The sequence below is a fragment of the Dicentrarchus labrax genome, unplaced genomic scaffold (assembly GCF_905237075.1).
Source record: "Dicentrarchus labrax unplaced genomic scaffold, dlabrax2021, whole genome shotgun sequence".
In the NCBI taxonomy this organism is placed as follows: Eukaryota; Metazoa; Chordata; class Actinopteri; family Moronidae; genus Dicentrarchus; species Dicentrarchus labrax.
The window spans coordinates 23,899,915-23,912,227 of NW_026136706.1; the positions used below are offsets into that span (position 1 = coordinate 23,899,915).

Here is a 12,313-nt window from a genome sequence, read left to right on the forward strand (position 1 = left end):
ACAAATTATTCTTGTATTTTGATTTCTAGATATACATCTTTTTGTACATATACTTTTTTGAGTCAGACATTGAAAGTGTGTATATATATATATGTATATATATATATATATATATATATACACATATATATATACATATATATGTATAGCTGCTAAGAATTTTATCTTTCAGGCAACAAATGACAAATTTGATGGCCTCTCCATAAGCACTTGACTCTGACATTTTTTAATTTTGAAATGGAGGGCACTTGAGAAGAGTTTACAATCTTCAGCAACTGAGCTAACTCCATCTGCTGATGAACACTCATGTTATTAAGAGACCTCTGACCCTGAACTCTTACACCGGTTGTTGTTTATCTACTCGCAAAAGTGAAAGCCAGAACAACAAATATGGTACAAAAAATTTATTTAGTAACAGTTTTGTAAACATTTGAGGTAAATTAACATTTACATCAACTTGTTCTTACAAAAGAATCATTCATACACAAGGCACTTCTCCTGTTTAAGACAGCATTGAAAACAGTTTGCTGTTCTGAGCATTGTTTGATGGTTCTTTCTCCCTGACGAGCCAGAGAAATCATGCTCTGCATGACACGTAAGAGGAGAGAGTTCGGAGGAGTCACAGGGACAACGGGCTTTGAACACAACATCCTGTCAGGGCTTTGAATGCAGGGTTAGGAAAGGGCCAGCTACCCAGTCGAGCCGTCTGATCTGACGTCTAACCAGAGTCCCGACCAGTCCGTGAGAACATACTGAGTGAACACGCAGAAAAATACCCCTACTATTATTTCTCTCTCTTGCTGTTGTCCTTCAAACTCATCATTATCTGAGCTTGAGATAAATAACAGCTTCTTTTTTTAATACTGCCTTTTCTGTGAAGAGCCACTGCGTTTTTGTTTTAAGACATTTTTTCCTTTGAGGATCATAGAGATTGGTAGTTTGGCCTCTCGCGCTCTCTCTTTCTCTCTCTCACTCTCTCTCATTCTCTCTCTCTCTCTCTTTCTCTCTCTAGTACTACCAATATTAGCATTGCAGAACAGCAATTTTTCTTTCCTAAATGTGCAAATCTTTATCAACTACCAAAATGTAAACTTTAGGGATCAAAAACAAATGCAGATAACAAAGATTTTTTTTTTTGTCATTTTGAACAAGAAACATGTATTGGGAAAGACTGCTGTTACCTATGCGTTGTGTAGGTTTATATTCTCCTCATTGTGCTTCTGTTTGCACTAAATGTCATTTAAGCAACTGAAGTAAGATACGGTACTAAACATTATACCCATATGGGTACAGATACTCTTACACCATACAGTACCATTATTTTGTAACCCTCCCCCCCAGGAAAATTTAAAAAACAACTGCTACCATTTTACACGGCTTACTCCAGTGTATTAACCTGCACATTAACTGCTGGAAAAGTATTGTTTCTATAGATTGCTTTGCACTAATATATTAGTGCTTAATTGTATGCCCTGTGAGTGCAATATGTCCAATGCAGATTATTTATTTTTCACACAGTGTTACTGTGTACTTGCTGTGCCCCAGAACTGAACTCACAGGATAATACAGTGGATTAAGGTTGTAAAGTTAAAAAAAAAGAGAAAAAAAAGCTTTTTGAGCGTGAGTGCCTGGGTTGTGAATGAACCAAACAGCACAGTAACACAACAGAGACAGGGGACTGCGGCTGCTGATGAATTCGGTTAAAAGGGTGGGTTCCTAAAGATCTCTAAGTATCAAGATGAACACAACAAAATAGAAGCCGTCAAGGTCGACTGCACCATGGCGTTAAGATATTCGCAACGCCAGTCATTGTCTTTTTTAACTGTAGTTGTTTCGCAATCACAAACTACTACAAGTATGCAATTTATGAGTAAAATTCTATTCAGTTTTTAAAAAATAGCACTTTTCAGAATAAAACCAATGTAGAAGCACATGAAATGTGTGACGGTGAAAGTCGTTTAACTCCCAAAGTCGCTCTCAATCTTTAGGTTTGATTATTATAAACAGGGCTTTTGGCTAAAATGTCTGCCAACAATCTAACTAAACAAATTTGCAGTTTCAAGTCTAACCAAAGAGCTTTGGGAGGTTGTTTGTTCGACAATATTGTTATTCTTTATATCAGATGGTGACTGCCATGTATTTGCCATGTAATTCTTTGAAGGCAATGCCTTGTCATTTGTGCAGTTAGTGGAGAGCATTTTTCTTTTCAGACATGTTGACTGAAGGCGATGCTGACAGAGGCAGGCGTAAGGGACTCTGCTCCTATTTTCCTCTTTTGTAAACTAACAGCAGGATGGGAAGGTTTTGATCTCTAGGTTATTGACAATGTAGTATTCATAGAGACCCAGGTACATTCTGGCATCACAGGGATGACCTCTACCAGCAGTTTTGACCCATATCCTGTCCACACTGCGCCTATGTCTGTTTATTCTGAGGACTCTCCGTCCATTCCATTCTCAGTTGCAATATTTATTGTCTCTGCAGGAAGCGCTGCAAGGGATCATGGGTAAAACCAAACTAGCCAACTTTGCCATGCGAAATTGTCGGTGAATCGGTGAGTTGTAGGGCTGCACATGCATTCACAAGTACATGGAACACAATACATGTAATGTTTGTTGATAAAATTACTTCCTGGATGAATTCTGTTTAACACAACAGGTGTTTGCTTCGTAAGATTCAGGAAGTGCTGCAGCAAAAGACCTTCCAGGTCCACAGACGAACGCTGGAACCAGCAGTTGACATGTAGTTCAACATGCAGTGCACGTTTGCGCTGCCGATTTGAATGCGAAACCAGACAATGATGGACAAGATATATGAGGGAATTGCCTGGCTATACATCGGATAACTGATGTGTACGACAATGCCAGTTACCTCTGTTCCACCAGATAAAATAAAAAAATATTCAGTCATTGTTTCAACAAATGTTCCTTTTCATTTAGAATAATTAGTCTTTTAGGCTGAACAAAAAGAAAAAAAAATAGAGAAACACCATGAGATTTTCCCCCAAACCAAACACGTTTGTGAGATTTGTCCATTTTGAAGCAAAATTGTGACATCACAATGTCCATTGCCTCATCCACTGCTGTGAGCGAAGCCTTGTGCCTTTGCAGCACTGCATGATCACATTTTGTGTGCATAAATTAAGACCAACCAAAAACACAAACGTTGCCTCAACTACTCTGCAACTCACCGACTGCACTAAACTGACTGCTGATCAAGTCATTTCACATTTGCCTAAAGGTTTCCTGCTGTCCTGTATCTTGTCGCCTTGCCTTCTGTTTTTGTGATTTTTTTTTTTTAAGTTTTTTAAATTTTTTCTTTGCTTTATGCATGCCTGTGATATTTTGTTGTCTGAGAATCACTGTGTTTGGGGGTGGGGTTGAGGGACGCGGGGTGTTGGTCAGGGAGGGTTTAGGGACATGAAAGGGCTGAAGAGATTTAGACAGCCAGGTCGCTTGGCCTGGCCCTGATGCTGCTGCTCTTGCTGGCCCGACTGAGCCGCCGAGGGTCTGTGCTGACCGTAACTGGTGGCTTGTGCATCTCCACTGTGGTGGTGGTGACATGGCCTTCCTCCTGCTCGCTCTTCCCCCCACCCCAGCTGCCTGTATTGGAGGCAGTGTCAGGGTTGCTTCTGCTGGAGGCAGCAGTGGTGGTTGTGTTGGTGTTGCTGGTGGGAAGGAGCAGTGCAGCATCGACGGGCTGCTGCTGCTCGTTGTTGGTGCTGGTGGAGGAAGAGGAGGATGGGGAGGGAGAGGTGGCCTTCATCTCCCGAGTCTGCTGCTCGGTGGCCAGGTTGGCCCAGTTCTGCTGCGTGGCCAGCCTGTGGTTGTTGTTGTTGCTGATGTAGTAGTGGGAAGAGGGGGAGGACTGGCGGAGGGACTGCTCCTGCTGGAGGTTGTCCATCTTGAACTCCGCTGCTGAGGGCACAGCTGCCGGCCCAATGGGCGGCAGGAATGCCCCGCTGCCCGCCGTCACATCTGTGTAGTTGGGAGGGTAGCTGAGGCTGGAAGGGGCAGTTCTGGAGGCCGAGGCCAAACACTCAGGCTCTGCAATGTCGACGCGGCGCAGCGACTCGCAGTCGGGGTTAAACTCATTTCTCATGCCCTGTTTAACTTTCTTCCATCCAAGGTGATAGATCTCTAACAAATTCAGCAAAAGAGACACGCAAGCCACCACAAGCATAAATATAATAAAAATAGTCTTTTCAGTGGGCCTCGATATGAAGCAGTCAACGGTGTTGGGGCAGGGCCAACGTGCACACTTGTACAGGGGCCTCAGTTGGAAGCCATAGAGGAGATACTGGCCCAAAATGAATCCCACTTCAAACAGGGTCTTGAAAATAATGTTGAACACATAGGTACGCAGCAATGCACCTCTGATACGGATTTTGCCATGCTCGTCCCTGATTGGCGGCTTCTCCTTCTTGCCACCTCCTCCTCCAGCCTCTGCACCATTTCTATAAAGGAGTTCTTTCTCCTCTTGGAACCTGTTTGCTTTGCGCATCTCCTCCTCCTTCTCTTTCCGCTTCTCCTCCATGCGGACGATGTGTAGCACGTGGCCCAGGTAGATGAGAGTCGGCGTGGACACGAAGATGATCTGCAGCACCCAGAAGCGGATGTGCGAGATGGGGAAGGCCTCGTCATAGCAGACATTCTCGCAACCAGGCTGTTGGGTGTTGCAGGTGAAGTCAGACTGCTCGTCGCCCCAGACCTCTTCGGCTGCAGCCCCCAACACCAGGATCCTGAAGATGAAGAGGACAGTCAGCCAGACTTTGCCGATGACCGTTGAGTGCTCCTGAGCGTTCTCCAACAGCCGCCCTAGAAAGCTCCAGTCGCCCATGCTTCAAGATTTCTAGCCTATGGAGAAAGTACAGGCTGGAGTATACAAAGAAGGGAGGAATGGAAAAACAAAAAGAGGAGAAGCATACAGAGAGGGTGTGAGAGAAAGTTAAAGAAATGTTTATGAAGCTGCTTGAAGTATTCAAAGTTGATCTGAACATTTCTCATTGCAGAGAGTTCCATGTAAGGCCTTACCCCGAGGTTAAACACTCTAAACATACGAACACACAAGAAGACACAAGGACATGGATGAGAACGGACGTGTCGACTACTCTCCGACATATTCCTCTTTTTCATAAAAAGCTTAACAGAACAAGGTCTTTATAGAAAACCGCCACATAGGCGTCGCATATCGATAACAAATCGAAACACAGCATTCGATTCAAACATAGACGCTTTTTAGTAGCTTGTATACTGTATAGGCCACCTGTTTGACTGAACCCTGGTTCACTCTCCCTTTCTCTCCCTCTCCCTCTCTCTCTCTCACCTGCTCGCTCCACTGCCCAGCAGGCATGTGCTGAGATCAACATTATAATGTTCGAAAACAGCATTTAGCAGAGATGGGGCTCTGGTGTGGCACATGCACACACACACACACACACACACACACACACACACACACACACACACACACACACACACACACACACACACGCCGCCCTCCCTCCCTTCCTCTCTCCCTCTCTCAACTGTAATACTAAAGCCACATCAAACTGAGTTTACTGTAATTACAAAGAAAATAATATAATAATTGTGTGACAGTGATTTTTTTAAGTTTCAAAAACTCTGAAAGTGGAATTTTTCATTTTGACAAGACTTTAGCAGAAGATGTTACTTTATCAATTTATTTATACATTTTTTCTTTGATGACTCAAATTATTTAGTCTTTAAAATGTCCAATTACGGTTTTTCTCAGGGCCCAAGTTGATGTCTTCAAATAGCTTGTTTTGTTCAAACAATGGTCCAAACTATATATATAGAAGAAAATGATCATATCCTCACATTTGAAAAGCTGAAGCTGTTTGGCAATGTTGATTAATCGATTAAAGTGTTGTCAATTATTTCTCTGTTGATTGGCTAATCTCTTTAGCACTGCATCTGTTATTTGATGCCACAGATTAAATACTACATTTAGACCAGCCATTTAAACAGGCCTGTCAAACTACACTTTAAGGTTTAAGTAAGACAAATGTATGTGAGTGAGATGGACACTCTGAGCAAAGTAACACCTGCTGTTATTCTTTACATCTTATGTATTATGTATATATTATGTACACTGAACAAACACTAACCATACAACAAATCCAACACACATACAGGGAAAGAAACTTACTAAAATATTCTTGTATTAAAGGTAATAAATCCATCGACCAAGGTTCACAATATGTATGACACCTGGAAGAGAAAAGCATTATCAAACAACAATTCACTCTTTCTTTGAGACTTTGGTTAGCAGATTAAAACCAATAGAGCTATATTAAACAAAAGAACACATTAAAAGTTATGTGCATGTTTTGATCAAAAAATTAAATATTTTCAGATTATAGCAATAATAATTTTATGAAAATGGACAATAGTCTAAAATCTTTAACAGAATAATTAACATAATAACAGTTTGCATTAGAAATATCTGATAGAAATATTGGGATAGTATCAGAGAGTCAGAAAGTCGTGTTTTACATGTAACATTTGACCTTGTGATGACTTAATTATTAGTGGCACACTTACATAAATAGATGTCTCTCAGGTTCACAGGTATTTGGGGTATTTATGGTGAGACAGAGCCAGGTTCAAATACAAAGCCTACCATACCTGTCAGACTGACAATACAGAGTGTACCAGAGTCCCCAGACTCCCTTTAAGCGCCACAAGCTTTGTCAGGCTTTTGTCTCACTTCTTATTTAGTCAAACTGAAGTAATTACGCTTAATTACCTGATAACACGCAGTTCTTCATTTACTTGGTCTTACTTCATTCCCATTTAAGCAGATGAAGAAGAAAAAAAAAACTCACAGCAGTGTTTATCCATCATACCTTTAGACCGGAGATGTCATAGTTAAATAAGAAAAGCAAATCCATCTGCCATCATTGGCGCCATCGTTGGAGTGCGTTGAAAAGCGTGTAGCGACCCTCCCTCTGTCTCCCTGAACCCAGACCTGCAACCTGTCGTCTCCCTGACAGCTCAACAAACTCTTTTTTTTTTTTTTTTTTAATGCCTCACAAACTCATTCATCCACAAACTTGTCCAGGAGTGTGGTCAGTGTGGCTGTCTGTCCCGGGCCCACGAACGCGCGCAAGGAAAAGTTTTCCTTTGTTGTTGTTAGTTTTTGGAGGCGGCTTGGAGTCGGAGATGGGGCTCGGTTAGACGGAGCTGCCTCCCGTTTCCAGCCATGTCTGGACTGTCACATTGTGTGACCATGCATGACTGAATCCACAGAGTCATCAGCCTGTCCGGTGTCACACCACGCCCCTGCCAGCCTCCCCAAAACCTGTCCAAAATGTGCGCAAAGGTTGCCGAAAAACCTCTGCACAATTTGTACAACAACCTGAACAGGCTCTGAACAACAGTAACTCCGTGTAAAAATAGCAATAGTTACCACATTTGAGGGGAAAAGGCTAACTATAAACTCACCTTTGACCCTGTAGACACACTGTACTCACTGTCAAAATAAAACACTACTTTGAGAAATTCATGAAAACCTGATGTCTGATGATTAAAAGCAACAAAAATAACATAAAGTGAGCATAATAGCTGTATGAGCATTCAACATTTTTAGAGCATCACCCATAAACTAAAATGAAATAGAAGATCCTGCATGTCCCATCAAATGGGTAGCTGCAGGGAGCCAGGGCATTGTACAGTATGAGACAATGTGACACACTAATGGAACAAAACGACAAACCACAGAGTTTTGTTTTTACTGATTTATGAAAAAAAGGTCTCAAAGAGCAAAAAGACTTCAAGGATCAAAGTGCGAGTGTAATAAAAACTTCGTAGGTACAAAACACAATCACAAATATTAAATCTCTTCATTTCTTGCTTAGAAAGCCATCTGTTCATTAGTATGTTGTTTGCTGTTAAAAGCAGACTACCAACCCTAGAATGTGGAAGAAATCTGAACAGAAATGTGTTAAAAAAACAACATCTTGGGGACTGGAATCATCAGGCTCGTCCCTTAAAAACAATGTCCATCACACACCGCTGCAATCACAGATGTAGCATCAAAATGTTGTTACAGAGAGCAAGAGGTCAATGGTCAATGTAGAGCAGACACAAAAACTTTTTTTTTTTTTAAATCACAAATATATTTTCTAAATATATTGTGCTTTCTCTGTGACAATGCATGACATGCCATTTTTTGGATGTTTGGTCAAAACTTTTCTCACCCACTGAAAACATTACACTTCAAGCTGTAACTCCCAACAGGCTGAACCAGTTATGTAATGTCAATATACAACTTATCCAGATTTTCTTTCTATAATTTTGGAACTGACAAACTTAAATGATGTCCAACTCGTCTCACACACCCCTCTCCAATCTTTCCTAATCACCAATCACTGTACTCTGTTCACAGAAGGTTTTTTTTTTTTCAAACACAGATGAGACTAATCCAACTCAGCTATTCCTGGATGGAGGGAGGACAAAGACATTTTCACTTTGACATCGGCCGTAGTTCCTCACATGAAGAGGGCGATTAGCGTGGTGGCTAAAATAAGGCACACATGCTGAAAGCTGATACAGCCAGCTGGGGTCAGTACACACTGCAACAACAACACAAGTCCAAATAACACAGGAGCAGGTCTGGGCTGAACAGGACAACTTCTGGATGCGAAAAAAGCTCATATGATTCTCAATATTAAACACTTGAATATATCATGTTTAGGACTCGGTCGATATAACAATAATAAAGAACCTTCAGGAGCAGTTTTTGAAGTTATCTGTCCAATAATCAGCATCATCAGGAGGCAAAAGCGAATGTTAGAAAATGCAAAAGTCCAAAAATATAATACATATTTCACGAATGTGTGAAAATATCCAACACATTCTCAGCGTGTTAAGGTTATTCAGCTCGTGTAAAAAAGCACTTCAGTTTCAAACTCTCAGTTCAAGTAAAAGACAAAAGACATTCTGATTTGATTAAACAGCAAGGAACATCAAATCTATTAAACCACTGTGGTTGTGTAGGCAAGATTTCACCATGTTTTATAAATTCTTTATCAGCATAATCTTCTGTGCAACACACTTCTCAGTAATTATTAACACACAAAGGAAAAACTCTAGCATAATTCATAGAAACTCAGAAATCTTTAAACTTCATGCTACAGTCGCTTGATTCAATACAGCAGGGTCATACAGACTCTTCTGCTTTCATTAGTTACTGTCAAATGTCAACCACATGTCACCTCATGTAAACTACACACTAATCACAACACTTGGACCTTGTTTCTGCTTCACTTTTCATGACTTCATTTGTTTCCCTTCCTCTTCTTAAACGGTAAGTAAATCATTCAGGTGCTCTTAGAGGTTCCACCGTGAACCACTAGATGTCAGCGTAGACTCATTTTTCTCTCATTCAGAACCTCAACGGTCACTCGTGCAATGCACTTTCAAACTGTGAACAATCAACCTCTATGAAACACTTTCAACTTACCACTGTATGAAAAAAAAGGTGACACTTGTGATAATGTGAAAGATCCACTGATGCAAAGATACTATTGTCTTCGATAAGCATTCACTGCTACTTGGCGGCTATTTGGGCTCTCAAAGTAACACTCAACGGTGGGAATCCTTTAGATTTTAAATTATACTAATTTACTATTAATATACTAATTTCATTTTGCTTCAGGGAACATCTGGCTGCTTTAAGTGGCAAATTTAAGGCCATATGTAGGAATATATGCAGAACAAATGCATGTCATACAGTGATTTCCCTATAAATGAATGAAGACGTTAGGCCTTAACTACATATGCTGCTGTCTAGTTAAACTAAGCTCTGTTGTGATTTCTGTCTGTTTTAATTTCCCACAGTCTCAAAATCTGCTTCAGAAGCTGTTTCACATTCACATGAGACAATTCTGGTAGATGCTTAATTATAGACACAAACTATGACCATTATGTGTGGTAGCATTTTCAGTTTATGTTTTTCTCCTCCTCTGTTACCCATCCACCACTGATGGCCGTTCTTTAACACATGGTCTTGTTGCTGGTCGAATCTGTGGAAGAAGACAGCAGCATCTCGTTCTTCTTGTTCTGCAGAAGGGCATTGTCCCGTGTCACGCTGTCTGTGTTGGTGTAATTGTGTCTCCTCTGCTTTGACCCGGTCGAGCACCTCAAGAGCGCCTTGACGATGAGGTAGCACAGCTCGGCCACGTTCAGCACCATGCAGATGGCCGATGAGGACACCATGAAGATGGTGAAGATGGTCTTCTCTGTTGGCCTGGAGATGAAGCAGTCCACCTTGTTGGGGCAAGGCCACTGCTCGCACTTCACAAGCCGGGGCATCTGGAAGCCGTCGTAGACAAAGTACAGCGCGTACATGAACCCCCCCTCAAAGATGAGCCTGAAGAACAAGCTGCAGGTGTAGGTCCACCACAGTGGGCCTGTGATTGGCAGACGCCTCCTCTTCAGTGTCTCCAGGTCAGTATCTGTCATCTTCTCTGTGCCGTTGGAGGCCATCATGGTCCTCTTATCCCCACGTTTCCTGTAGGCGACGTGCATGGCTACCAGCAGGGCTGGTGTGGATACAAATATCAACTGCAGGCACCACAAGCGGATGTGCGACACAGGAAAGAAGTGATCATAGCAGACATTTTTACAGCCTGGCTGCTGCGTGTTGCACGTGAAGTCTGACTGCTCGTCCCCCCAGACGCTCTCAGCAGCCAGAACCAGTATAGTGATGCGGAAGATGAAAAGGACAGAAAGCCAAATCTTTCCGAGACTGGTGGAGTGTTTGTTGACGCCGCCCAGCTGGGTGTAGAGTGCCCCCCAACTCATTGTGGCGAAGGGGACTGTGGAAACTCAGACAACCTGTAAAATTCAGCAGAAGGTTAACAGCCCAGAAAATTACCTCTCACAGAACGTCTAACTATCTGAAGGCACTGAGTCATACAGTAAGTGCAGGGTTGGTCCCCCAACCACCGGTGCACACAACATCAGGTAGTATCTGTGCTGTCCCCTGTGCCTATTGCACCCCTAAACAGGGATTTTAACACATTTGACTTATATAACCGATACTACTATCATTTGATTATTATGTAAGTATTCATAATTAATTATTAGCATGATAATCCCTTTGAGAATGTATTAAATTGTGACATACTGTCAAAAGCCATTACCTTTCTCCACTATACAGTCTGTGGGCTGCTTCATGGTTATGATTTGTGGTGTACCCATTAGAGCCATCCTTTTCCTTATCATATAACATATAACATATAACATATATTCTTTCCTGTCATCTTTATTCTTTCTATCCTTAAAAATAAATCATACTTTTCATATAACAATAAAGCTTTAAAGATTAAAGAAGAAACATTTGATGTATTAAAAGCCAATTTGGTCTTTTTCGATGTGATTCAATTACCTCAATTACTGATGAGAATTTACCTTCAATAAATGTACAATATATACGCAATCTTTCTTTTCTTTGCGTAAATAAGTGTTTTGACGGCTAATTTTTTAATTATTATTATTATTATTATTATTATTATTATTGGCGAATGAGACATAAATCAGACTAAATAGTTCGATTACACACTCACTTAAACTAAAGGCCGATATTGTCGTTACTGTTAGTATCAATACCATTATTATTGTAATATATTATTATTAATAGAAAAATAATGGTTGCCTATTGTTGCTATACAGCTATACTAAGAAGTTAGGGCAAAGTACAATGAGTCACTCACCTGTCTGTGTAGAGCTTGTCCAAAATATTTCAATACTTTTCCATGAAGTGAAAACAATTAATACTTTTATTCTTTTGGTGTCTGAACAATCCTGTCCCCGCACTCCAACAGGAACAGAGTCTCGCTCGTTGGGGACGAAGTTTGACTTGTCCCGTGTTGAAGCTGTGTGAGACGCACCTGTGTCTCCTGAGGTTTTTCATCATCCCTCCTGTTGACCGGGAGGGCGGGGCCAAGATCAGGGTTGGGCCAGCCAGGCACCCATAGAAGAGACAGACTGAAAGCTACCACTGACCTACTTACTCTGTGTGTGTGCGTGCATGATTACTATTTGAACATCAGCAGATAGAAGTTTTGCTTGTGTGAAAAAGGAAACCTCTCATTGGCTGAGTTAAACCTCAGTGGTGGAGTTTCAGGGTCACATTTGTTTTATTTAGGTAAAAATTCAATGATCAAAACTCAAAAAGCTAAACCGGCTCCATGGAGAAATGTAGACTAAGTTTATAAATGAATCATGATCCTGGACAGCATAAAAAAGCCAATTCAACTGATTCACATACTGAAGGTCAGGCA

General features: G+C 41.3%; 2 protein-coding genes across 3 annotated transcripts; both read right to left on the reverse strand.

Annotated features, from left to right (window-relative positions):
• Window positions 1–334: 334 nt before the first annotated feature.
• gja3 (gap junction protein, alpha 3) lies at window positions 335–7,659 on the reverse strand. Of its 2 annotated transcripts, XM_051404499.1 has the most exons (3): window positions 6,872–7,659; window positions 6,172–6,233; window positions 335–4,874 (listed from the first exon to the last, which is right to left on the reverse strand). In XM_051404499.1, the coding sequence occupies exon 3, from the start codon at window positions 4,837–4,839 to the stop codon at window positions 3,439–3,441; it is 1,401 nt and encodes a 466-aa protein (XP_051260459.1). In that variant the 5' UTR covers window positions 4,840–4,874; window positions 6,172–6,233; window positions 6,872–7,659; the 3' UTR covers window positions 335–3,438. The 2 variants fall into 2 exon arrangements, with proteins under 2 accessions (XP_051260459.1, XP_051260460.1); XM_051404500.1 differs by having other exon boundaries at window positions 6,172–7,659.
• An 88-nt stretch (window positions 7,660–7,747) lies between these two features.
• Window positions 7,748–11,926, reverse strand: gjb8 (gap junction protein beta 8). Its single transcript, XM_051404501.1, has 2 exons — window positions 11,744–11,926; window positions 7,748–10,865 (listed from the first exon to the last, which is right to left on the reverse strand). Exon 2 carries the CDS (start codon window positions 10,830–10,832, stop codon window positions 10,023–10,025), a length of 810 nt encoding a protein of 269 aa, XP_051260461.1. The 5' UTR covers window positions 10,833–10,865; window positions 11,744–11,926; the 3' UTR covers window positions 7,748–10,022.
• Window positions 11,927–12,313: the final 387 nt, after the last annotated feature.